Here is a 24870-nt window from a genome sequence, read left to right as displayed (position 1 = left end):
TCGTATGGTTGTTGTCCAGAATAGTTGGATTTTGGGACACTCCCACCACATGTGGAAATATGTGTCTGTTGAGGTGCAGCCTCTCCAGCATTCTGGTGAAGTTCCTGAGCGTTTTTATTCAAACCCCTCCCCCCCCCCAAACAACTCTTGCTAATCCCTGCCATAAATAGCTCAAGAACTGTTGGCACTCCACCCTAAAAAAGTTCAAAAACTGTGGCCAATCCTCCCCCCAAAAGGCTCAACAACTCTGGGCAATTGCTTCCAACTGGGTAGATCACTGCCCTAGAATTATAGTACAGTATTGTAGAGTTGGAAGGGACCCTGTTGAGGATGACCTTTTTACATTTGCTCTCAGCCCTCATTTGCCCTCCTCCTACTATGTAAATTTACATCTCCCTCCCTCCCTCCCCCCCCTCTCACACACACGGTTGCCTCGGATGCTAGTTCTACTCAGAGTAGACTCGCTGAAATGAATTAAAAATCCAAACATTAATTTCAATGGATCTGCCCTAAGTAGGATTTAGTTGGACGTAGCCTGTTATTATGATCAAAGTATCTTACCCAGAAAGATCTGTACAAGTCAGTTTATCTGAGTGCATTATTCTAAGGTGGGGGGACTCATTTATTTATAATTGCTTAATCATATGGGACTAAATTGCATTATGTTGTAAGGACCTTTCATAAAATCTCCAGATGTCCTCAGCCTCCTACGCTTTTGCCCTAAGCAAGTTTCCAACCGTTGTTCCACCTCGCTCAGTATTGCCTACACTGACGGGCAGCAGTTCCAGATAGGGATCTTTTCGTGCACTACAAATAAAATGTGTGCAGTGTGCATAGGAATTCGTTCATATTTTTTTCAAACTATAGTCCAGCCCCCAACAGTGTCTGAGGGACAGTGAACTGCCGACCCCCTGTTTAAAAAGTTTGAGGACCCCTGCTGTAGATTATCTTAAAGCAGGCATCCCCAAACTGCGGCCCTCCAGATGTTTTGGCCTATAACTCTCATGATCCCTAGCTAAAAGGACCAGTGGTCGGGGAAGATGGAAATTGTAGTCCAAAACATCTGGAGGGCCGAAGTTTGGGGGTGCCTGTCTTAAAGCATAGATGGGTGGGTACATATGGAAAATAGGTGGTTCTTTATAGCAAGGTCCCAAGTTTTACTGGGCTTTCTAGGGCTGGGAAGGGACCCAGGTGGCGCTGTGGGTTAAACCACAGAGTCTAGGGCTTGCTGATCAGAAGGTCGGCGGTTCGAATCCCTGCAACGAGGTGAGCTCCGTTGCTTGGTCCCAGCTCCTGCCCACCTAGCAGTTCGAAAGCACATCAAAGTGCAAGTAGATAAATAGGGACTGCTCTGGTGGGAAGGTAAACGGCGTTTCCGTGCGCTGCTCTGGTTTGCCAGAAGCAGCTTTGTCATGCTGGCCACATGACCCGGAAGCTGTCTGCGGACAAACGCTGGCTCCCTCGGCCTATAGAGCGAGATGAGCACCGCAACCCCAGAGTCGGACACGACTGGACCTGATGGTCAGGGGCCCCTTTACCTTTACCTGGGGTTGGAACCACTCCTCTCAAATAGAAGATTTACTAGCCCCTGGACTCAAGACAGCTCACTTTCTCTTCCCCCCACCCCCCGTCAGCAGATGTAATATGCTAAAAGAATGAGGGGTACAGAAATAGTAAGATGTAAAAATGTAAAGAATATACAATAGAAAAAACTGATCATGCATCAAGATATAAAGATATGAATTAAATGGTAGTGTTATGTGAGCTCTGTGCAAAACTGGAATCCTCTCCGTCCCTCAGTTGTGCAATGTTCCCTCCAGAGAAGCTCACCTCCATCAACATTGATGTCTTTTCAGTGCCAGGCAAAGACAATTAAAAAAAAAATCCCAAGCATTGTAATATTTTTGAATGCTTTTAACACTATTTTATTTCTTTTAAATGAACTTCTGATACTGATACCATTTAACTGAGTTTTTTTAATGGGAGTTGGGATTTGACCTGTTCCTCCAAGTTTTGATTAGCTACAGTTTTTGGTTTAGCAATGTCTTTGTTCAGTTCACTTTTCTTGATTTAATTATTTTGGTGTCTCCATTCAATTCTTTTTAAACTGTTGTATCTCACCTAAAATATATGCCGTCAGGCTAAGAAGCATACTGGTAATAAATACTGTTAGTATTTTAACAGCTATATTGTGTTACCTGAATTTAGTACCAAATGTGAATTTAGTGCAAATAAATGCTGCAAAATACATGGCTTGTCCTGAATTGAAATGAGGTACTGCCTTTGTAGTGGATAGGCTTCTTTTAACATTAGGTTATCTGTTTCTCCCATGATGCTTGTGCAAAACTGATATTGTAGAGGAACTTCATTTCCTTCAGTAGCTGAACAGGCTGCCCCCATTTGTGCGACGTAGGATATTTTTTTCCAGAGGCAGTAATGTATAAGAAATATACTGTAATACAATTTAAATTCATTGTGGGTGAGGTAATGGTTGTGAGGACAAAAAAATAAAAGCCAAATAAATTGGAAAACAAACAAACAACTGAGGAATTGATTTCAGTCTCTTTCACATGAATTACACATACAAAAAAGCAATCCCCCAAGTTGGAGAGATCATAATCCTTGAAATAACATCAGGTGTATTTATTTTGTTCTGATTATATTGGAGAAGTTTTCCAACTGGGAAGATGCAAGAACACACATGAATGGCTACTCTGGAGTGATTATTCAAATATCTAATCTGTCTACAACTATATTTACAATTACTTGCCCTGGGCAAGTTTAGCATCTAAAATCCTATGTGTTTTCCTACATATTACTTTAGCATTTTATAATTTGTGTATAATTGACTTGGAGATAACATTGTTATAAGAATGCAAGTAAGTTTCCTGCTAGATCAGACCAGAGGCCTATAAAGTTCAGCATTTTATTCTAACAATGGCCAACCCAGGTGTCCTTGTGACAAGTTGGACAGGAGTGCGATATTGGTCTCCAACTTATGTTTAAGATCGTAAGATGAGCTGCTGGATCAGGCCAACACACCATCTGGTCTGGGCAGTCTATTGTCACAGTGACAAACCATATGCCTATGGGAATCCCGCAAACAGCACCTGAGTACAACAGCACGCTGCCCATTTGTGATTCCCAGCAGTTGGTGTTCAGCAACTGTGAAGGCAGAACATGACCAACACAGCTACCATAGTAGCCGTTCATTGGTTTTATAATCCATGAATTTGTCTCATCCTCTTTTAAAGTCATCCATGTTGGTGGTTATCACTGCCTCCTGCAGGAGCAAGTTCCATAGTTTAACTGCGCTGCATGAAGAAGCACTTTCTTTTGTCTGTCCTGAATCTTCCAATATTCAGCTTCTCTGGATGTCCAATAGTTCTAGGGTTATGAGAAAGAAAGAAGAATTTTTCCGTTATCCACTTCGTCCATGTAATGCATAATTCTGTTAGCATCTATCACGCTACGTTCCCTGTAAACAGAAGAGTACCAAATGTTGCACCCTTTCCATCCTTTTGATCATTTTAGTTGCTCTTTCTGCATTATTATGAATATTAAGACTTCGGTTCCACTGTTCCTTTGCTCAGGACATGACAACAGTGGCACAAAAGGATTGTTTTTCCTATATGTGTGCTAATTCTTTACTTTAACAATACTTTCCACCAGTTCTCATGGATTTTTCGACTTATTTCTCTCTGTCCTAAATCTGTCACTGTTGTTGTTTTTTACTTGATGACTCTGGGTTCTAGTATTATAAGAGGAGAAGGGGAAAATACCTTTTCCCACACTTGCATAATTTTATATGCCTCTTAGCAGGTTTCTTATTTGCCTCTGTGCAAAAAAAAAAATCCCCATGAAGCTCTAAACATTAAACCCTTTCCTGATAAGGAAATTGTTCCAGCCCTTTAATTTTGTTTACCTTTTCCTCAGTATTGCACACCTGCGATTACACCAATATTTTCCTCCTAAAAATATTGTAAATTAAATTGGACTGAGAGACATTGACTTGACAAGGTCACCTAAGCGAGTTTCATGGCTGACCAGCAAACTCGGCTCTCCCTAGTCTAGATGCAACACTGTTTGCTGTAACACACTGCCTATTGTATGTTCGTACCTTGAGAAAGTATTAGAAGGAACTCTAATTGCTAATTGCTCTGGAAAGAACATTTAAGTACATTAGGTGGATGAATTGAAATGATATTAGTGTCACTTTGAAGTGCTTATCGACATTTCAATTTTAGATATGTGTTATAAATAGGATTTGCGTACTGCGTTGCTTGGTAAATGGAGTTCAGCCGAGGGATAGTGCCATGTTTACATCCAGTTAACTTCATGTGTTGTTGGAGTTCAGTACTTTTAACCAGATTTTGCATATTCAAGCTTACTCTGGCCTGGTTGTCGCTGTTGTGGTACATAATTTCTAGCTTGAAGAAAAGAGTAGGAGATTATACCATTTGATGTGTGCACACTGTCTTATGTGGGAGACCATGGATGTTGTATTCTGGCCTGTAATGAGCTTGTGTACATTCTTTACGGATATCATACCAAGGAATGTGCCAGGTGTGTCACTCTCCTTTCCTTGGTCCACTAGTGCGTTGAGACTCGTTGTTGTTGTTGTTGTTAAAAGGTGATAAAAATATTAGAAACCAGTCCTTTACAAGGCTTATTTTATAGATATTGTACTGCACCATCAGATTGGGTGTGGCTTCATCTCAAGTATTTCTTTCTAGTCAAAGAAGCTGTATACGTTGGCAAGCATATTCTTTCATTTTGAAGCTGCTGTTTTTAAAAAGCCAACAGTTGGCTTTCAGGAACACGGTCTTCTCAGCATCCCAAATGTGTTTGGTGACTCAGCCTTTTGAATGTTAGCATGAGTGCCATCTGGAAGCTTCTTGAAAAGCTGTCCAGCTTTTTCATAATATTGGTATAAATTAGACCACATGCCATTGAAGTCATAAGAAGAGTTCTTCTGGATTGGACCAAGGGTCTAGAACTCTATTCCGAAAGTAGCCAACCAGAAGCATAATGTGTAAACTATGCCGGTGTTAATTGGATGGGTGCACCATAATCAATGCCTAATTGTAGTGTGACTTTGGGATGGGGTGGAAATTAATTCCTGCAGCTGTGAAACTCTGAACTCACTGTGAGCCAAGCCCAATTCTCCTTCCAGTTTGTTGTGGGTTGTTTTATTGCCAGTTCTCCCTATTGCCAGCCAATCCTCCTGCCTCTCGTCTACCCTTACCAAAGTTATTATTGCTAAGGTGGGGGATGAGTTGCAGAGAACGCTTCTTGGCCTTTTGGCTAAGATCAAGTGTAGTGTAGTTTGGAAGGCTGGTGGTGGAGGCCTCATCTCTTAAGACCTGGATGCTTGTATGGTGTGTCACTGCCAATGAGCAAGGAAAAGTTTCCACTACTCCACATAATTGATCCAGAAGGCACGGGAACATACATTCCCCATTCTTCTCTGTGACAATGGTTTCCCTGTGTTGCAAAGATGAAACCTCCGCTTCTGCTCCAGCATGTTAGTGATTCCCACCCCCCTTCCTCCTCCTTTTTTTGGGGCAAAGATACTGTAAGTCTTAGGGAACAGGAAGACTGGTGGGGAAGGCTGATGGAGAGATCCCTGTGGCTCATAATGTTCCAACATTACATGCTGGAAGAGAAATCTCAGTATCTCCACCCAAGCTAACACTTGAGGTTCTTTTTTCTTTCTTTTCTTTTTGGAAGAAGTGGAAAGAGTAAGCCAACTCTAAACAACATGTGGGGAGGGGGAGTTTACTAGTTATTACTCATTTTAATCTTCAAAGCCTGTGAAAAATTTGTTCCTAGCTGTATTTTAATGTTGATATTAATTTAAGCTGTGTTAGGACTTTTGCAGCTACATTTTCCATGAGTACTGTATACTTTTCTGATGGCATGCAGTCTCTTTGGAAGTGTTAAGACTGTGTTTTCCCCTGGACATACCATGTCATTTTTGCAGGATCAGAACTTGAAGGCAGCATCTCTCAAGCAACTAGTTAGACAGTTACTGCTGAAGCTGAGTCGAATTTAGGGAGACTTGGCAGAAACTTAAATGACAGCTTGAGGGCGTAATGAAGCTTGGCAGGTTATAGAAGGCTGCTCTGTTTTATGTCTATATTTTTGTTTTCTTCTGTGATTTTCTTCCTTGATTTAATTTGTGGTTACCAAGGGACATGGTGAAAGACAGGTATTGTATTGCTGCTGCTGCTGCTACTACTACTGCTGGTGATTGGGGTTGGGTCCAGGGAGTGGTGACTACTTATTTGTGTTAAGGGCGTGATGCCTGCTGCTTTAAAGGAGGTGGTGGTGTGGCCACTACTGAAAAAAGCTAGCCAAGCACCCAATGCATTTTTCCAGTCTCAAATTCTTCCTTTTGGGGGAAGGTGCTGAAGAGGGTTGTTGCTGGAACAACAGCAGGCATTCCTGGATGATGATTTGGATCCATGCCAATGTGAGTTTGGACCAAATCAGTATCGTCACCATGATGGATGGTCTTTATACATAGAAGGATGGGGGAGTGCAACCGTGCTCCTTCCGCTTGATTTCTCAGTGGCTTTTATACTGTTGAGCATGGCATCCTTCTGGACTGACTTTGTGGGATGGCCAATCACTTAACTCACTTGCATCTGTATTAACACATGGCATTTGGCCACAATTTGGCGCTGGAAAAGACCCTGATGTTGGGAAAGATTGAGGGCACAAGGAGAAGGGGACGACAGAGGACGAGATGGTTGGACAGTGTTCTCGAAGCTACCAACATGAGTTTGACCAAACTGCGGGAGGCAGTGCAAGACAGGAGTGCCTGGCGTGCTATGGTCCATGGGGTCACGAAGAGTCGGACACGACTAAACAACAACAAATTTGGCCACATACTTTCAAATATCAGGCTTCTCAATGGCTGTGAAGTACATGAAGTACATGATGCTATAAGAATGCTAGCATCCTCTCCCTCAATGAAAGTAACATTCTTTTGTCCCATTTGCTAAATAGCCACATTAGAATACCTGTCCCAGCTGATAAGCTTGGATGCACATGATGCAATCTATTTCATGCAGTTACCGTTTCTGTATCTGTCTTGGCAGCAGCTGTTACTGACCTCCCTGTATTAAACAAAGATCTAGTAGAATTTTATTCCCTTGGCAACTTCTCTTCTTACCATGTGTGGAAAATAATGAAGTGAGTGGATTTAATATCTGTAAATGAAATAAATATATGTGTTTAATGACTCCAGGCAAAACAGAAGAGCTAGGACCATCATTGTAGATACCCATTTCCGGGGGGGGGGGGTGTTAGTGAATGTAAAATTAAGGCATTACTGGGATGAATTTGTAGGAAAACTCATCAGCATGCACACATCGTTTTTTGTCCTTTCCCCCCTCAGTGATATGAGAAGCAGTCATTTAGCTGCTGCTAATCCCCATGACTCGTTTATCTGAAGAAGACCCTTTATCTTGTCATTACCTGAGGTGCGTGAAATGAGCTGATCATCCCAAGTCCTGGCAGACCTAGAGGCAAAATTAGGCACCGTATCCATGGTAATGCAGTGAGCGGTTTTTAAAGTAGCCATTTAATCCATTGATATAAAATTGACCCACCAGTGGACTCTGAGCAGCCTGTTTTTATTATCGGACAGATTGTAATTTAAAATTGATATGACATGTTGTGCAAACATGACACTGTTTAAAAGGAGTAAGACATTTTATTTTGTGAGAATTTTGGTTGCAGAAGGAACAGGTATGAATTGGAGTGTTTTATAATGCTGCCTCAAGATTACTTTGATGCAGAATTTAATTTCTGCATCTGCTGTTGTCATCTCTGATAATATCCTGTGCTTCTTTGTGGGAACTTTTAGGCAACCAATGTCGCTTGACAAAACAAACATCAGAGGGAATCTTTAGCAGAATGAATGCAATGTAAAAGGATGCTTCTGGTTTTAATGCCATAACTGGTATACTGGTTGGGTTAGTGGAGACAGGAATTCTAACTGTTGCCCTGCAGATGGAGCCTACCAGCAAGAAAACTCAAGTTGGTGATGGGTTTTGAGGTACAGCAAAGATGGGGATAGGTCTGAACTCTCTTATGTCCCTATCAGATTCAGTGGCTAATCAGTTAAATGACATCTATCATGATTAGTGCTTTAGTTCAGATACCTGTTTTCACACCAGTATGAACGCTCAGGAAATGGACTTGGAGCAGGATTTTTCATTCTTGACCTAACCCCTTCAGATCCAAGGCTACTGATAGTGGATGAATATGCTGATAACCCACTTGCTACCTTCCAAGGAAATTATCTCAGGGAAAGGGAATTGTATTCTGGAAGAAGCAACTTGAGAGGAAAGAGTAGGATGTTCTCAAGCCGTAAGACTCCTATCTTTGCAACTTATCCCAATAATATCCACATACGCTCCAACAGACAATAAGGGAAGATTCGTTATATTGGCCTGAATGCAGGGATTGGAAGAAATAGGCCCAGATTAAAGGTCCCAAAGGCCTACCTTGCTTGGAAGCTATTTTCTGATTCTGGGCCAGAGGAGCAAGTAAAGCAGTTGCAGACCTCAGAACACACCAAAGTGGCTGTACAAGGCACAGTGTACAGAATTATTTCTGCCTCTCCCCAGAGGAGGAAGAAACTTGTGGTTGTGGTAGGTGACTCCCTGCATAGTGTATGGCAGCAGTGTGTGGGCAAAACAGGATGTTCCAGGAAGTGTGCTGTCTTCCAGGTGCAAAGATTCACTGACCACAACCCCTTCCTTCTGATTTATGTGGGTACAAATGATACTGCCAGACACAGCCTTCGGCATATATAGTGATGTAAAGTGAGAATATTCTCCGGAGAATATTCCCTGCTTGAAAATTCTCTGGAGAATATTCTCCACAAACTGTAAATTCTAATGTAAGAACCAGTTTTACAACCCACATTTAAAAAATCTAGTAATAAGTCAAGCTGTGATATTGCAGTGTAAGTAATGTGTCACTCATCATTGGCAGTTCTGAAAAGTGTGCTACAGAAAACAGTTTTTTAAAATGCTATTCATTTAATTTGATGAACATTTGAATTCATATTGTCACAGTGGCCTGGGTGGGCTACTTCAGAGTAACGACTCCACACAGCTCTGCATTTTATCCTTTTATTGGTGCTGTGTATTTACAGTGCTGAAAGCAGTGTTATTTACAGATAGTGGTACATGTTGTCAGTCTTCCACAGTACCTCCGAATGGCGATTCGCGCGTTTCCCCCCAGCAAAGTAATCTTGGCATACTGAATCTCCGCCCCCTGCGCTTTTTACGCAATTCCGGAGTAGCTGGGATCGACCTCCTTCCCACCGTCTCCCTGCTTCCCTGTTCCTTTCCCCGGCGGTGCCTGTGCTCCGCTAAGGTACTCGAGCTCCTGTTTCCACTTCCTGAATCGCCACTCGAAGTCTCCCCCTCCCCACTGGGGGAGGAGCTGGTATTCAGGATGGGAGGGGGCTGCCGGTACCTCTTATCCCTCACATCCACCCCCCAGGCCCCCCTCCCCCCTCCTTCGAGGGTTCCGAGAGTTCAGGGGACGACGGAAAGCCTATTAAGTCTGTGGCATCCGAACTGGTGGGGGCGAAAAGCTGTTCCCAGTCAGGCTCAGACGCCGCCGCTTCCTGTGATGATGGGAACCCCAAGAATTCCGTGGCGTCTGAGTCCGTGGGCGAGAAGACCTGTTCCCAGCCCTCTGCTGGTTCTGGGCCCCTGGGTACCCTATAGACCCAGTCCCCTTCCTCCTCCTCCTCAAACCTCGCTTCCCAAGACCAGGGTGAACTGCTCGTGTCTTCCCCTGCGTAAGATCCGCCTTCTTCTTCCTGCGAAGTGGATCCCTCCTCCCTCTCCATGTGCCAAGGCTTTGGCTTATGGGGGGAAAGGGCATGAAACTCCTCCACCAGGAATGCCTACTGTACCTCCCTCGCTGGCACCCATTCATTCTGGGACGGTGGGGCATCCTCCCACGCCATGAGGTACTCCAGGCCCCCCACCCCTCTTCGGGAATCAAGAATAGCCGTGGCTTCATTGAGTTGCTCCATACCTCCCCTCTCCCCCCCCTCCCTCGGGGGGCTGTTCGCTGCCTCTGAACCTGCTGCTTTCCTTGTACGGCGACAGCAGCGATCTATGAAATACTGGGTGCACCCTCATGTCTTCCGGCAGTTCCAGCCTGAAGGCTACCGGGTTAACCTGTTGCGTGACCGTGAAGGGTCCCAACCTCCTAGGCACCAACTTCTTGCACCGCCCCCTGGTTGGAAGGCCCTCCGAAGACAGCCAAACCTTGTCTCCCACCCTGATGACCTCCCCCGGTCGCCTGTGGCGATCTGCCCCCTTCTTGTACGCTTCCTTGGCCCTCTCCAAGTGCTCTCTGAGCTGCTGGTGCACTGTCTCCAGTTCCTCTGCCCAATCTTATGCCGCGGGGCCCTCCTCCTCCTCCTCCCACTCCCTCTGTGGGAACGATCGGAGGTCCCGCCCGTAGCTGGCCTTAAAGGGCAACACCCCTGTGGAGACGTGCACTGCATTGTTGTAGGCAAACTCTGCCAGTGGCAGGCGATCCACCCAGTCCGTTTGCCTCTGGCTGACGTAGCATCTCAGGTACTGCTGCAGAATAGCGTTGACCCTTTCCGCCTGTCCATTGGTCTGCGGGTGCCTGGCCATCGACAAGCTGACCTCCACCTGCAGGAGGTTCATGAGCCGCCGCCAGAACCTGGAAACAAATTGGCGGCCACGGTCCGAAATAACCCTAAAAGGTAATCCATGCAGTAGCTGGTATTCAGGATGGGAGGGGGCTGCCGGTACCTCTTATCCCTCACACATATGTATTTCAACTATATGTAATATAGCCTTTTTTCTATTTTGGTGTGTCCTTATTCTTAGCCGTTCTATACACTTGGCCATACAGTGTGATTCCCCCCCCCCCGAAAGTAGCTTTAGTGCTTTATACACTTAAAGTACCTAGGCCTATACAATTATGTGTAACAGCATGTGAGGTGGCCATGATTTAAACAGTTGATGTTTCTATATTTTTATTTAGTGCCAGTAACTAGTTTTTGCAGTGCCATTCAATGGTACAAGGTGCCATTTACCAGAGACTGACATCCTGAAATATATTATCATATAATGATATATATTTCATGTTAGTGGCTTCTTTTTTATACGTATGCATATAGTTTTGTTTATGAAGCTGTGCTTTAGTCACCAAAACAATTATTAAGTGTTAGAGCTATTAGAAGCACAAGATAGCATATTACTGAATTTACTTGTATCAAACCTTAAGATGCCAATTGTATTTTTTTTACTTGTCGTATAACATGTACATGTTCCAATGGAAGAATAAAATATGATTTAACTACTGAGTTTCCTTATACCAAACCTTAACATGACAATTACTGGTGCCATCACCTTAGAATGGTTTAACTTGAAACTATAAAACATGTTTAACTTTTTAATTTGATACTTGCAAGTGACAAGTAGGCTTGTGACATATTTTCACTGTGGTTCCTTTACTAAACTACAAATTTCCCTATATGTCAACAGTGCTGACCTGCTGACGAATAGGAAAGAGTTTTCTGTACTGTTTTTGGTTGCCATCTGAACAAATTTACCCATGAATAAACATGTATTTTAACTAATTATATCATTTTCAATGCATTAAAATTAATATTCTCCTATTTTAAATGAAAATTCTCTAATATTCTCATTAATCGAAAATATTATTCAAAAGATAATTCTCAAGAATTTAACATCACTAGGGACTATGAAACACTGGGCAGGAAGCTGACAGGCCTCGGGGTACAGGTGGTTTTTTCATCACTCCTTCCTGTTGAAGGTCAGAGCCCAGGAAGAGAAAGAAAGGGTTTGGCTTTTCAAATACCGTCTCTGCTTCCTTGAGGAAGGCCTTCGGGCAAGAGATGGGCTGCACCTCACAACAGTTAGCAAGAATGTGTTTGCTAAGAGTCTCATGAACTTGATCAGGAGAGCTTTAAATTAAATGCTGTGGGGTAAAGAGACAATATTACAGATGACAGAGGAACACCTTGTGCTGGGGAATAATACCGTAGCTTCATTGATGCATAGGAAAGTGAGGTGGTGTTCCAGGAACCTGCTAAAGGGCTGGAGACTACATGAAGGGAGCAGCTGGAGGGAATACTCATGGTTTCAGTTGCCTCTAAACCAATGCACAGAGTGTGGGAAAACAAGCAAGATGAATTGTAGCCCTTAATACAGGATGACAAATATGATAATTGCATAAGAAAACCCTGCTGTATCAGATTTATCCAGTCCAGCATTATGTTCTCACAGTAACCAGCCAGATGCCCTTGCAAGGCCATAATGCAGAATAAGCACAACAGTGCTCCCTGTTACTGGAGATAGTACCCAGCTCTCAAGACTAGTTGTCTTCAGTAACCCTTTTTTCCCTCCATGAATGTGTCTGATCTCCTTTTAAAGTCTACCGATGTTAGTGGCTGTTTAAACAGAGGACTGTAGAACCTGCCTTTGTCCAAATTAAGGGCCCAAGGTGCATAGTTATACACTTCTGCACAAAGCCAATAAGGACAGTAAAGTTATGGTAAAACAGCACATCATTTAACAATTCCAGATTCACACTGCTCTACAAGCTCACGAAATTATAGCCCCTTCTGCTCTGAGGAAGTTCCACAAATGTGATTCTGGCACAGAAGATACCTTGCTCTTAATCTATTTATGGTGGACAAGAAGAAAGCAAAACCACCTGTGAAAATTTAATGGGGTGCAGACATTCCTATGGGAATGACAGTAAATTCTTTGCTGTTCCATCCAATGCCATACACTCAAGGGATTGAGTACATCTTGTGACTCTTAGTAAAAATAGGGGGAACACAATTTAATTGTGTTAGATTTTAGACTTGCTGAGTATTCATGCTGCTTTTTAAAATATGAAAAAGTATTAAAGTTTGTGGCTTAAACATGCAGGGAGTTTTAAGTTGCCAAAGTTTCATAATTTATTTTACCCAATGCTGTTGATAAAGCAGGAACCCCACCTAGCACTGAGTACCGTACTTAATCTACAAAGGATAATTTCTAATGGTCTGCTTTTCTCCTCCTTGTTTTTTAGGATAAGAAAGATAAAGTTTCCCGGTTTGATACCATTCGTCACTCCATTGCCGGAATGATAAGATCTCCAAAGTCTATGTTGGGGTCTTCATCGGTAAGTCCACAGGTACTGTATTCTCACATTCTTTTTCCTTAGGAAAATAACGTCTTTACACTATGTGCATAGCATTCTGGTAGTTGCTGCAAGAATATTAACATGTAAAGTGGTTGGTGGTTTAGCTGGTGGTAGCATTGAAGAAAAAGGTACAGCTGTATAAGCCAAAGCAATGTCCATTCCAGCAACTCTAGCAAAAGGCCTTGCCATTCCGTAACGCACCAGCTGCAAACTTGTGGCCTTCTAGATATTGTTGGGCTGCAGCTCCCACCAGCCCCAGCCAGCGTGGCGAATTGTCAGGAATGATGGGAACTGGAGTCCTGCAATATTTGGAGGACCACAAGTTCCCCATCCCTGTCCTAACATGAGACAGTTAGCATGGTGAAGTAGTCAAAGCATTTTCTGGTTTATTGTGGTCATCATTCTTCCTCAGAAATAGTATTCATGTTTCTCCATCCCATTTATCCTCTCAATGAATCTGTGAGGCAGGTTAGACTAAAAGAGAGTTAGTGACTTGCCCAAGGTCGTCGAAAAAGTAGGTAAAGAGATGATTTGTACTTGGGCTTCCTGGTCTTAGACTGATACTCCAGCACACCGCACTGGCTGTCATGTACTATTCTAGAAACGTGGAAGCGTTTTAAAGTTGTTGGATTTTAAAAGTAAGTTATTTGCAATCTTCCTGTTTTGAGTTCTTTGGCAGCTCCTAATTAATTAGATATGTCACTTTATTGCAGCTTCCTGTTGAGGAACTTAGTCTACAGATACAGGTTGCCGCCACCTGTCAGTTCTGCTATTAGGTATGGCAGGTAGAACATTTATGTGGCGGCGGCTATTCAGCAGAGAGCCTGTCATGCAGCGATGTGGGTAGAGCATTTGTTGAGCACTTCTGTACTGTACTGGAATAACCTTCATGGGGAATTTCGCCGCTGAGTTGGTACTCCTTGCTGCTCTTATCCTTGATATTTGGATCAAACATTTGAAAGTACAGGAAGCATTAAATGTGGCCCGTTGCTCAGGCAGAGGTTTATTTGTGTTTATTGGGAGAGAGGAATATGGTTTGGAGTACAACAAAAAGCCAAGGTGGAATAAGAAGAAAGCTTCTGATGCAATAGGGCAAAATCCCTGTTGGGATGGAGCTTTTAAAAATATGCATCTTGCAAAACAGTGAGAACTCACCTACTTGAATATGCATAACTGATAACAACAGAATTTACCTGGCTGATCCCTCTTGCTCAGTCCAATTACTGAAAAGACAAGTTATTTTATGCTGCGGTTTCTGTAGTTTGCTAACCAAACGACATAATTTTATTCCTGGATTTAAGTCATTTGAGATATCTAAGGAAGCATTTGAATATCTTTGTACAAAAATGGACAATGGAGAGCAGGGCTTTCCTTTCATGGAAAAGTGTTTTGTGTTAGAATGGCTAATCTGAAAAAAGACACACACACACACACACACACACACACACACACACACACACCCAAAAGTGATTCAAAACAAAACTGCTTTTGGATATGAGCAAGCCAGATAGGCTAAGACAACTGAGTAATCAGCAGCAGGAGGAAGCCAATTCACTGCATTTCAGTTTGTTTTATCAACTGGTTACAAGGATACAAGGTGCTAATTCCTTCAAGAAAACTTAATCTTGTATTCTTGCCCCTCATTTTATATGAAGAGGGAAAGAAGCATCTTAATACTTTTCTCTCTTTCTTAATATGTTTTAGCCCTCATAGACAGGCTATATATCTCACTATGAAACTGCTCAGCATTTTTCATGTTCAGTTGTGACATTTCTAATAGGAGGAACCATAGCTCATTGATAGAGTGCATGCTTGGCACCAGTCTCTGACATCTCCAGCTAAGAGCCTTAAGTAGTAGCTACCTGTAATCAGAAAGGTTTCCAGCTAGGACCATGCAAAGGTACTGCCAGACAGTACTGAGCCAGATGGACAAATGGTCTCACCTGATACAAGGAAATTTCCGTGCCAAAGTTTTGTACTCCTTTTAGGGAAAAAGACCGTAGCTGAGTGGTAGAGCTTTTGCTCTCAAATGGGCCCAGGTTTAGTCCCTGTTTACACGTAGAGCTTGGAAAGGGAGAATAAGTAACCTGAAGCATTCATACAATTCACATCAGAGATGCTGTTTTTAGTGATCTTGGTACTTCCTGTTCAGTAATCTGAATCAGATGCATCCTACTTAAACCTCAGGGGAAATGATTCAAAATACGTTGGGTTTTAGGGATTAGTTTCCTTCTAAGATTCAAGCCCTATTTGGGCATTGTTCCCCATGCAAGTTAGATACCATTGAGTAAGAACAGGGCTGCATGAGCTACCCCTGCACCTTTAGACCTGTTCCCTGCTGTCTCCACCCCTCTTGCCCATGCATTAGAGGAGGGTCCCAATAAGGGATACTGCTCAAAAGGGTACCTAACCACAGGGGAAGCCTACATGTGGCCAGGAGGCTTCCTCTTTACAGATGAGCCCTCAACACATGGACAGCATGGAAGTGGGACGAGTAGCATGTACAACAGCCAGAGCATGACCAACAAATATGCCCCAACACTTTCCATGTAGTCTTAATTGCAAGGAGGGAATAATGTCTCAATAGCCAGTCTCAATAATGACTGTCATAGCCGTAAAGATTTTGTTTGATCTAATCAAATAAGAATCGGCTTCTCACATGGTGACAGTGTTAAATGTTTGCCTTGCCTTGAAGAGTAAGACTCATCTTAGTGGCTTGACACAAAGACACTGGCTAATGCTTCTTTCATTTGATGAAGTGGTCTATAGTCCAGTCCATGAAGGCATATGTAATAATAAATATGTTGATAGTTAGAGTGCCAAAAGACTCTTCGTTGTTTTTGTTTAAACAGACTTAAAAATTATCAGAGGGGTAGCTATGTGTTTATGCTGTGATTGATTCTTTTCAAAATGATTCTCAGGATGATTTGCAATGTAATTAAAAGAATCTTATAAATGAAGCCAGCAGGATAGAACAGAATAGTAACAATACATATGAGCAAACTTGGGGGGGGGGGGGAAACACACACAAAGAAGCACAATTAAAATTTGAAGCTGCCAATGTCTGGGTAAATGGAAATGCTTTCATTTGTTACCTAAAACCATTAAGGCAGATACCAGCTAAAAGGATATAGGGAAGAATTTCTGCTGATGAGGTGCCATCAACAAAAAGTCCTTACCCTCAGATAGTCTCTCAGAGATGATGTCTTAAGATTTTAATAACTGGGTGAGTTTGTATAGGAATAGATGGATAACCTGTTTAAGGCATTAGGAAATATGATGGGTTTGTGGTAATTGCGTTTGAATTTTTTTAGAATGTCAATGACATGAGCTTATTTGCTTGGAGTTTTTGGATGTGGAGAGCTAAGTGTTTTGCTGTGGCTAGGAAACAGGAAGCACAAATCATTAGACAATTGACCCTATCCTGAAATAAATAAATAAATAAAATGCATCAGAAAGGGAGGAAATATTTCCCTGTAAGAACATTTCAATAGCCTTCAGTAAAACACTGTTGTTGTTTTTTTAAAAAATAGCATTTATATGATTTGCACCACTTGATGTTTCTTTCATTTCTTTTTCTCAACTTTTCTCTGATGCATGGCTCTGCTTGTTACGTTGAAAGTAAGTACTTGAAAACAACAAAAAAACAAAAAAACTTGCTCAGTTCTATAGCTGGTTAGCTATGCCCACTTTAGTTCACTCACTAATAAATATACAGTTTTCAGAGCAGTTATGAATTATTTATTATCTACTGCAATTTAAATGAAAGCGTAATGTACGCATCCTATCTTTACTAACCTTCATTCTTTTTTCATATTTTCCCACAAGTTCTTTGATGTAATATCAACCAGCGAGAAACCTCTGGCAGACCAAGATTGGTATCATGGTGCAATCCCAAGAATAGAAGCTCAAGAGTTATTAAAGCAACAAGGAGACTTCTTGGTGCGAGAGAGTCATGGCAAGCCTGGTGAATACGTCCTTTCTGTGTTTTCAGATGCGCAACGGAGACACTTCATCATACAATATGCTGATGTAGGTTTGTGGTGATTTTTTCCCCTTTTCAGTGGCACAGCCTGTGTTTTTTTAATAGTTGTATGTTGTGGAATTTATTTATTTATATTTTAGAAGATTGATAATGCTTCTTAATAACATAAAATATTCATCCAAAAATTTCAATAAAATCAACAGGCTTTAAAAACAAACAGACATAATAAAAAATAAAATATAGGGAGGGGACTGTTTAAAAACAATTGTATGTGATAAAATTATGTCTCTGAGTAGACCTTTCTAAGCAAAAGAAGTTTAAGTTTTTTGTAGGTATCAAAATCAGTGCAATGAAGCCCCCATTTTGTTTTACAGTAGATTTTCTAAAAAGTCCTTTATAGAGCACAATTATTTTCAAGTCTCCCGGAGAGATATTTATTTGGTGCCCCTTGAGGATAAGAAAGCAGTGTCGGCTGAAATCTGCCTCTTAAAAACACCACCACCCAAACCATTAGAGCTGCCTTGTTGGATCAGACCCAAGACCTCTGTCTAGTCCAACCCAAGACCTCTGTCTAGTACAGTTTCCAACTGTAGTCAGCCTTTCTGAAACCTTGTGACCGCATAACATCCTTGTGTTCTTGGTCCCCACCCCCCTAGCATCTTACATTCGGAAGTACACTGTCTCTAAACAAAATAAGTGGGTAATTACCAGATCTGACAATCCTCATTCACATAAGAGGGAACTTGAGTCTATGAAGGGGCATGGGCATGGTTTGCTGCAATTTGCACATTATTGTCACTTTTAGGGAAGCACCGAAAGAAGTTCAGAACTATCTCATAGAGCTAAGGGAATCCTCATACTGTATGTCATTTAGTGAAACTTTCTGCTGGCTCACTATTACAGGATGTCCATGAAGGAGAATCCACCTTTGTTCTTCCATTGAATAGTTAACACTCTTTCTAATGTTTAGCCCAAAGTCCTTTTGTGGTTTAGTTCCTGCCCTCTGGAGCAATAGAAAACAATTTTGCTCCATCTTTGTGACAATGATATATTATACATGTTCTCTTTCATTCCCACTCCTCCTTAAAGGAAGGGGAAATGATATAATTAAGTTTGTTTTCTTGTCTTGAGGAAAACAAGAGAACACCGAGGATTGATGCACTGTTTTCTGCACATGCCACGTTATCAAACAGGTGATCCAAGTATTTTTAAAGGCAAGGGTGAGCCATGGTTTGGCTGCCGTTAGAATATGAGTATTGCAGTGATTATTCCATATCCTTTAACTCGCCCCTTTTCCATTTATGTGTAGGCTCACACAACTTCAGATAAAGATCATAGTTGCCCTCACGTGGACCCATATTTTTATCACACTTCCTTAAAGTATTGCTGAAATGTTTCCAGCCCTATAAAGTAATTATATGACTCAACTCCTCGGGAGCTGCTAGAAGCCAAGAGAGTGTGTTAAGTTGCTGCAGATAACTGTGCTGCATACTGTCGTGCTGATTACAGGAATTATTTTTAGAGCTAACGTGGGCTGTAATTGTAAACAGGTGTGTTAGAGTTGGAGAAAGATTTGCAAATGCCCTTTTGGGTTGTATTAACAACAGAACAAAACCTTTTTCTGCGCGATGCAGAAATGAATAGTGCAGTTCTAAGGGTTCATAGTTAGGCTTCAGAAGTGTTGCGTGCAATTTTTTTATTTTTTATTTGGCCCAGTATGCATTTTAAAACTGATCAAGTCAAACTGAAGGAACTGATAACGGCTTGAAAATCTATATCATATTAAAAAGCATGAGGGGGCTAAGTATAATTTCATTTTGAGAATATCGGTGTGGGGTATGGCAACTGTTCTCCGTAGTCTAAGGACAGACACTCAAAATCACATAGTATGCTCCCCTCGGAAGATGGAAAATGAAAGGATGCAACCTTCTGCTATTATCATGCTGGGTTATGGGCAGAGTTGGAATTTTAATCGCCACCATTAATTGTGAGCACAGAACCATGGGATGGTATTTTATATAAAAAGGGGGGTCAAGCCAAAGATGGTGGAAGGTCTATGACTGGATATCTCACTATTTAAGAAAAAGTTAAATAGGTTTTTCAGAGCAGCATGTGGTTCTTGCATGGGTGGGAGGGATTAAACCACTCCCACCCCCCTGTGCTGCTTTCCTGTTAAAAATCACTTCCTCAGGTTCTTGTTTGCTTTTGAGGGAAGGGACGTGGAAATGCTGTGTGGGTGCTTAGCCCCATTCAGAGCACAATTTTCATTGGGGCAAATGGAGTAGGGGAAGGGCCCAACTAATTTTGTGCAACCTGGTGCCCTCCAGATGATTTAGACTAACGCCCATCACCCTGACTATTATCCATGCTAGGAGAAAGCTGGATTAAACCTTTCCCTCCTGCAGCACTGCAGTCCCAATCTGATTCAAATGCTATTTAACTTTCATAAAAGTTGTGGAAGACCACATCACAAGTCTCTTGCTGTCGCTACTCATGGTACCTTTTGTGTAAAGCAATATGCAAAACCTGTCCCTGTTTGAATGAATGGTTGAAAAATGGTATGGAGTATTCTATTTATTTATTTAAAACATTTTGATACAGCTCTTCATTAAAATCCCAGGGGGATTACAACACATACATTATCAATACATTAAAAAGCAGCCCATTAAAACCCAATAAAAACAGTAGAAATAGCAACATCCATAGTAGCCACACAATATTCTATAATAATAATAATAATAATAATAATAATAATTTATTATTTATACCCCGCCCATTGGTATCAATAACCAGCTTGGGTGAACAATTCTGGAGCTGGAAAGTCAGCAGAATTGGTCCCTTCCTTATTTCTAGCGGCGAGATGATGCCTCAACAGAAAATGCCCTCTCCAGTTTTTGGTAGATAGACTTCCACATTTCCACGGGCTGCAGCACAACCAGGGGGAATATTATTCTGATATCTCAAGAATTTGGTCTTTGCCAGAGTAGGATTATAACTGTGTAGTTCTAGGGATATGTCACTAAAAGAAAGTGTTAATATATCACTAACAGAAATGGCTAATTTTCATCTTCCTGTGCCTTGAAAAACTCCTGGAAAGTACTGTGATAGTAGAGTGTGTCACCGTGATGGTTTTTTGTGATCAGTTTGTATTAGGGATGTCTGTGTGCAGAGCAAAGGAGGGAAGCTGCTTTTACCAGTGTTCAGCATTAGTCTCAAAGACTTGCATTAATGAAAGAATTTGGCTGAGCCAGTTCAAAAATGTTAGTAGACCATACTGTTTCAAAAACAGTTAAAAGCAACACTTCTTGGTGGGAAACACTACTGAAAGCATATTATGTATAATGATGTACTTTCTGTGTTTGAGGCCTTTTATACAGTTTTCTTTCATAATTTATATTGTATGCAGAGACTTCTGAAAACAACTGTGAGAGACATCCTCCAAATTTTGGTTTTCATTTTTGGTGGCAAGAGAAGCCTTCCTATGTGTTTTGATCTTCTAGTTCCCTGTGAAATCGCCAGTGTGTTTCCAGGGATAGCAAACTATTAAATATCTTGCTAGTCCTTTTACCTAGCTGCTCGGGTTGATGAAAAAGATTAAAGCAAAAGATGTCCTCTTTGATTATATACCCAGTTCACTAAACTCCACATGTAGACATTATCCATTGACATCCTGTTGGATAGTACAATCCTAGAAGAGATGTATTCCAGTTTATTTGGAAACGATAAAGTTGGTTTTAAAGAACTAATAATTTGGGACCTTTATTTCTTGCTCCATTTGGTAGCTTTTGACTATTGGGCATCATTTAACAATGATGTTGCTTTCCATTCATAAGGGATTATATTTCAAGTTATTCAAATACAAAGGTCTAAAAAAGTTATATAGTTTCTACTAATCTTTGTTACAGAAAATATTTTTACATTGGCCCAGTTTTAAACATTTCCTGGTTTGCTGAACCATAGTTTAGTAAGTTGGAAATCAGCTTTCTGATATAAATACAGTGGTACCTCGGTTTATGAACACAATTGGTTCCGGAAGTCTGTTCATAAACCGAAGTGTTCATAAACCGAAGCAAACTTTCCCATTGAAAGTAATGGAAAGTGGATTAATCCGTTCCAGAAGATGAAAAACACCCCCTAAAACAGCAATTTAATCCCCCCCCTCACACGTTTCTCGGCCTTTCCTGGCCCTGGGGCTTCGGGCAGCCAAGCGTCTTTGGCGCGACAATGCAGCAGCAGGGCGATAAGGCTGAGGCTCTTCGCCTCGCAAGGTCCCTCTCCCCTCAGTTCTCCTTGTTTGGAGTGGCGGTGGCGGCCTTCTCGGTGGGTTCCGGGCTCCCCTCGCCCTCTCCTCCGCTGCACCGGAGTTCCACTGAGCACATTGCCCTAGGCCACGGGGCTCTGGGGCTGCTCCCGGCCAACGGCCGGGTGCCGATGGTCGGGCGCTCTGGCTCCGATCCCGGGCTTGTGCGTTCGCCGGGGGTGTGTGATGACCCCTGAACTGAGCCACTGGGCTCCCCAAGCTCCCCTACCTCTCGTGGGATGGCGGCGGCGGACTCCGCGGCTCGAGGCCACTCGGGGAAAGTGCTCCCGACATCCAGCAATCCACCTCTCGTGGGGCGGCGGCGGCAAACTCCGCGGCTCGAGGCCGCTGGGGGGAAGCGCTCCCAACATCCAGCAAAGCAGCCGGCGTGTCCGCGCCCCCCGAGGGGCCCCGAGTCGCGGAGTCCGCCACCGCTCGTGCGGTCGCCGGGGCTGTTCGGGGGGCGCGGACACGCCGGCTGCTTTGCTGGATGTTGGGAGCACTTCCCCCCAGCGGCCTCGAGCCGCGGAGTTCACCGCCGCCGCCCCACGAGAGGTGCGGGAGCTCAGGGAACCCAGAGCTCAGTTGAGGGGTCGCCACCCCTCCCCCGGCGACCGCACGAGCGGTGGCGGACTCCGCAACTCAGGGCTGCTCGGGGGAAGCGCTCCCGACATCCAGCAAAGAAGCCGGCGTGTCCACGCCCCCGAGCAGCCCCGGCGACCGCACGAGCAGTGGCGGACTCCGCGACTCGGGGGCGCGGACACGCCGGCTGCTTTGCTGGATGTCGGGAGCGCTTCCCCCCAGCGGCCTCGATCCGCGGAGTTCGCCGCCGCCCCACGAGAGGTGGATTGCTGGATGTGACGACCCCTCAACTGAGCCACTGGGCTCCCCAAGCTCCCCCACTTCTCGTGGGATGGCGGCGGCGAACTCCGCGGCTCGAGGCCGCTCGGGGGAAGCGCTCCCGACATCCAGCAAAGCAGCCGGCATGTCCGCGCCCTCCAAGCGGCCCCGAGCCGCGGAGTCCGCCGCCGCCATCCCACGAGAAGTGGGGGAGCTTGGGGAGCCCAGTGGCTCAGTTGAGGGGTCGTCACACCCCCCCGGCGAATGCACAAGCCCGGGATCGGAGCCAGAGCGCCCGACCATCGGCACCCGGCCATTGGCCGGGAGGAGCCCCAGAGCCCCGTGGCCTAGGGCAACATGCTCAGTGGAACTCCGGTGCACCGGAGGAGAGGGCGAGGGGAGCCTGGAACCCGCCGAGAATGCCGCCATCCCCACTCCAAACAAGAAGAACTGAGGGGAGAGGGACCTTGCGAGGCACATCCTCGCGCCAAGGACGCTTGGCTGCCCGAAGCCCCAGGGCCAGGAAAGGCCCAGAAACGTGTGAGTGGGGGGGGGGAGGGAGAGGCCTTGGGAGTGCTTCCGAAGCTGCGGAAGGCTCCGGGCCTTCGCGGAGCCATAAGAGTGCCTCCGCAGCTGCGGCCCAGTCTTCAGGCCTTCGCGGAGGCCTCCGTAGGCCTTGGACACCTCGGTTTACTTACTTCCGGGTTACAGTCGTTCGTAAACCGAAAGTTCGTAAACCGAGGTGTTCGTAAACCGAGGTTCCACTGTATGGCGCTTTAAGATCCTGCTTAGTAAATTGACATTAAACCATAGTTCCTTGTTTTGGAGAATGTACAGGGAAGGAATGAGCAGAGAAGTATATTGTCTTGATGCTCACTCTCAGCTGCTAAACTATGGCTATTCAAACTGGGCAAATGTAAATATTGGCTTATCTTTTAAACTGTAATTGATTTCCAATGTGGCCTCAATTACTGTATCAGCCACTTTCAGTTCTGTAGGTATTCGTCTTAAAATAGAGCAGAAGTATGTAAATATAACTAAGTTTATTTAGTGAAAATAACTCTTCTTTATTCATATTCTTATTTTGACACCAGTAGAACTGAAATTTAGTTTAACCCCTGTTACACTGTGCTTTTGTAATTCAGAAATTACACATGTTCAACTTCATGGGTCTGAACCCTTTGCTCTGTTTCAGAGCACCTTGAAATACCATTCACCGAACAACAATGGAAAAAGGCAGACATTTCCTTATCCCTTGTAAAAGTTAGTTCTGTTAAAATTTTGTATTTCCTCTCCATTTCTTTTTGTTATAGAATCAGTATCGATTTGAAGGGACGGGGTTTCCAACTATTCCTCAGCTTATAGAACATCATTACACAACAAAACAGGTGATTACGAAGAAATCAGGTGTCGTTCTGCTGAATCCTGTTATTAAGGTATGTGTATAAAATTATTTTATTAATAAATAATATGATTGAATTTTGTATGGGTTTTTTGCACTTTCCTCCCATGTTTCCTGCAATTCTCAATATGACATCTCAGTGTTTTATGGTAGGTGAATTTCACTCCTACGTAATTCGTTTAATAGATATCTAATTCATTACTTTCTGTAATACTGCAGTATCTTAAAACTTGTGTTCATCTGAATAAAATCACATTGGATTTAAGAGGAGAGACCCTCTTAAGAATATTAACAGGGGTGCAGAGGAGATTGACTAGACCATGTGAAAAATGAACATAATATTTTAGTTGCAGTTCATTCATTTTCAGCTTTGTATTCTTGTTATGAGAAAGCGCGCCTAGACATTTTGTTGTTGTTGCACCCATAACCATTTTACGTGCCATTTAGCTCCTAGCTTTTATTTGCTTTGGGGAGAAGGTTGCTGCATATGACATATAGAACAGAGGAGATTATTTCTGTGTTAACATACTGTTTGAAATTCATGTGAATTTGCCAGCGACCTTCTTCGTTTTTATCTATAGAGCTGTAAGAAGTAACTGGCATTTTAAATCTCAGTGGAGGTTTTTAAACAGAGGATGGATTACCATATGTCAGTAATTCTTTACTTGCGATTTCTGCATTGCAGTGGGGTTGGACTAGATGACCCTTGGGTACATTACAATTCTACAGTTCTATGATTCTTCCAAGGATCTTTTCCAAGGATTCTTCTCTTCCCACCTCATGAGAAGAGAAGAATCCTTGGAAAAGACCCTGATGTTGGGAAAGATTGAGGGCACTAGGAGAAGGGGACGACAGAGGACAAGATGGTTGGACAGTGTTCTCGAAGCTACGAACATGAGTTTGACCAAACTGCGGGAGGCAGTGCAAGACAGGAGTGCCTGGCGTGCTATGGTCCATGGGGTCACGAAGAGTCGGACACGACTAAACGACTAAACAACATGATTCTTCTTTTTATGCATATAATAAACCATTTGGTAAGTGAAAGTCAAACAGGAGCATCAGAAATAATGCTATTTAACAAGCAAACCAAAAACCTATCAC

The 24870-nt window shown here is 43.2% G+C and overlaps 1 protein-coding gene across 7 annotated transcripts in view; it reads left to right on the top strand.

Annotated features, from left to right (window-relative positions):
* FER (FER tyrosine kinase) overlaps positions 1–24870 on the top strand; it is a 163427-nt gene that overhangs the window by 58418 nt on the left and 80139 nt on the right. For 5 of the 7 annotated variants that reach the window (XM_088652960.1, XM_035100138.3, XM_088652963.1 and 2 more), the window contains 3 exons: positions 13129–13233; positions 17071–17274; positions 23681–23803. In XM_088652960.1, coding sequence (XP_088509086.1) covers positions 13129–13233; positions 17071–17274; positions 23681–23803 — 432 coding nt within the window. The remainder of the gene's footprint in view (positions 1–13128; positions 13234–17070; positions 17275–23680; positions 23804–24870) is intronic. The other 2 variants (XM_088652964.1, XM_035100139.3) reach the window with 1 other exon arrangement.

Source organism: Zootoca vivipara, chromosome 10 (assembly GCF_965207765.1).
Source record: "Zootoca vivipara chromosome 10, rZooViv2.hap1.1, whole genome shotgun sequence".
Classification (NCBI taxonomy): domain Eukaryota; kingdom Metazoa; phylum Chordata; class Lepidosauria; order Squamata; family Lacertidae; genus Zootoca; species Zootoca vivipara.
The sequence above is the reverse complement of the archived record's forward strand: the minus strand, read 5'-3'. Positions and strand labels throughout refer to the sequence as shown.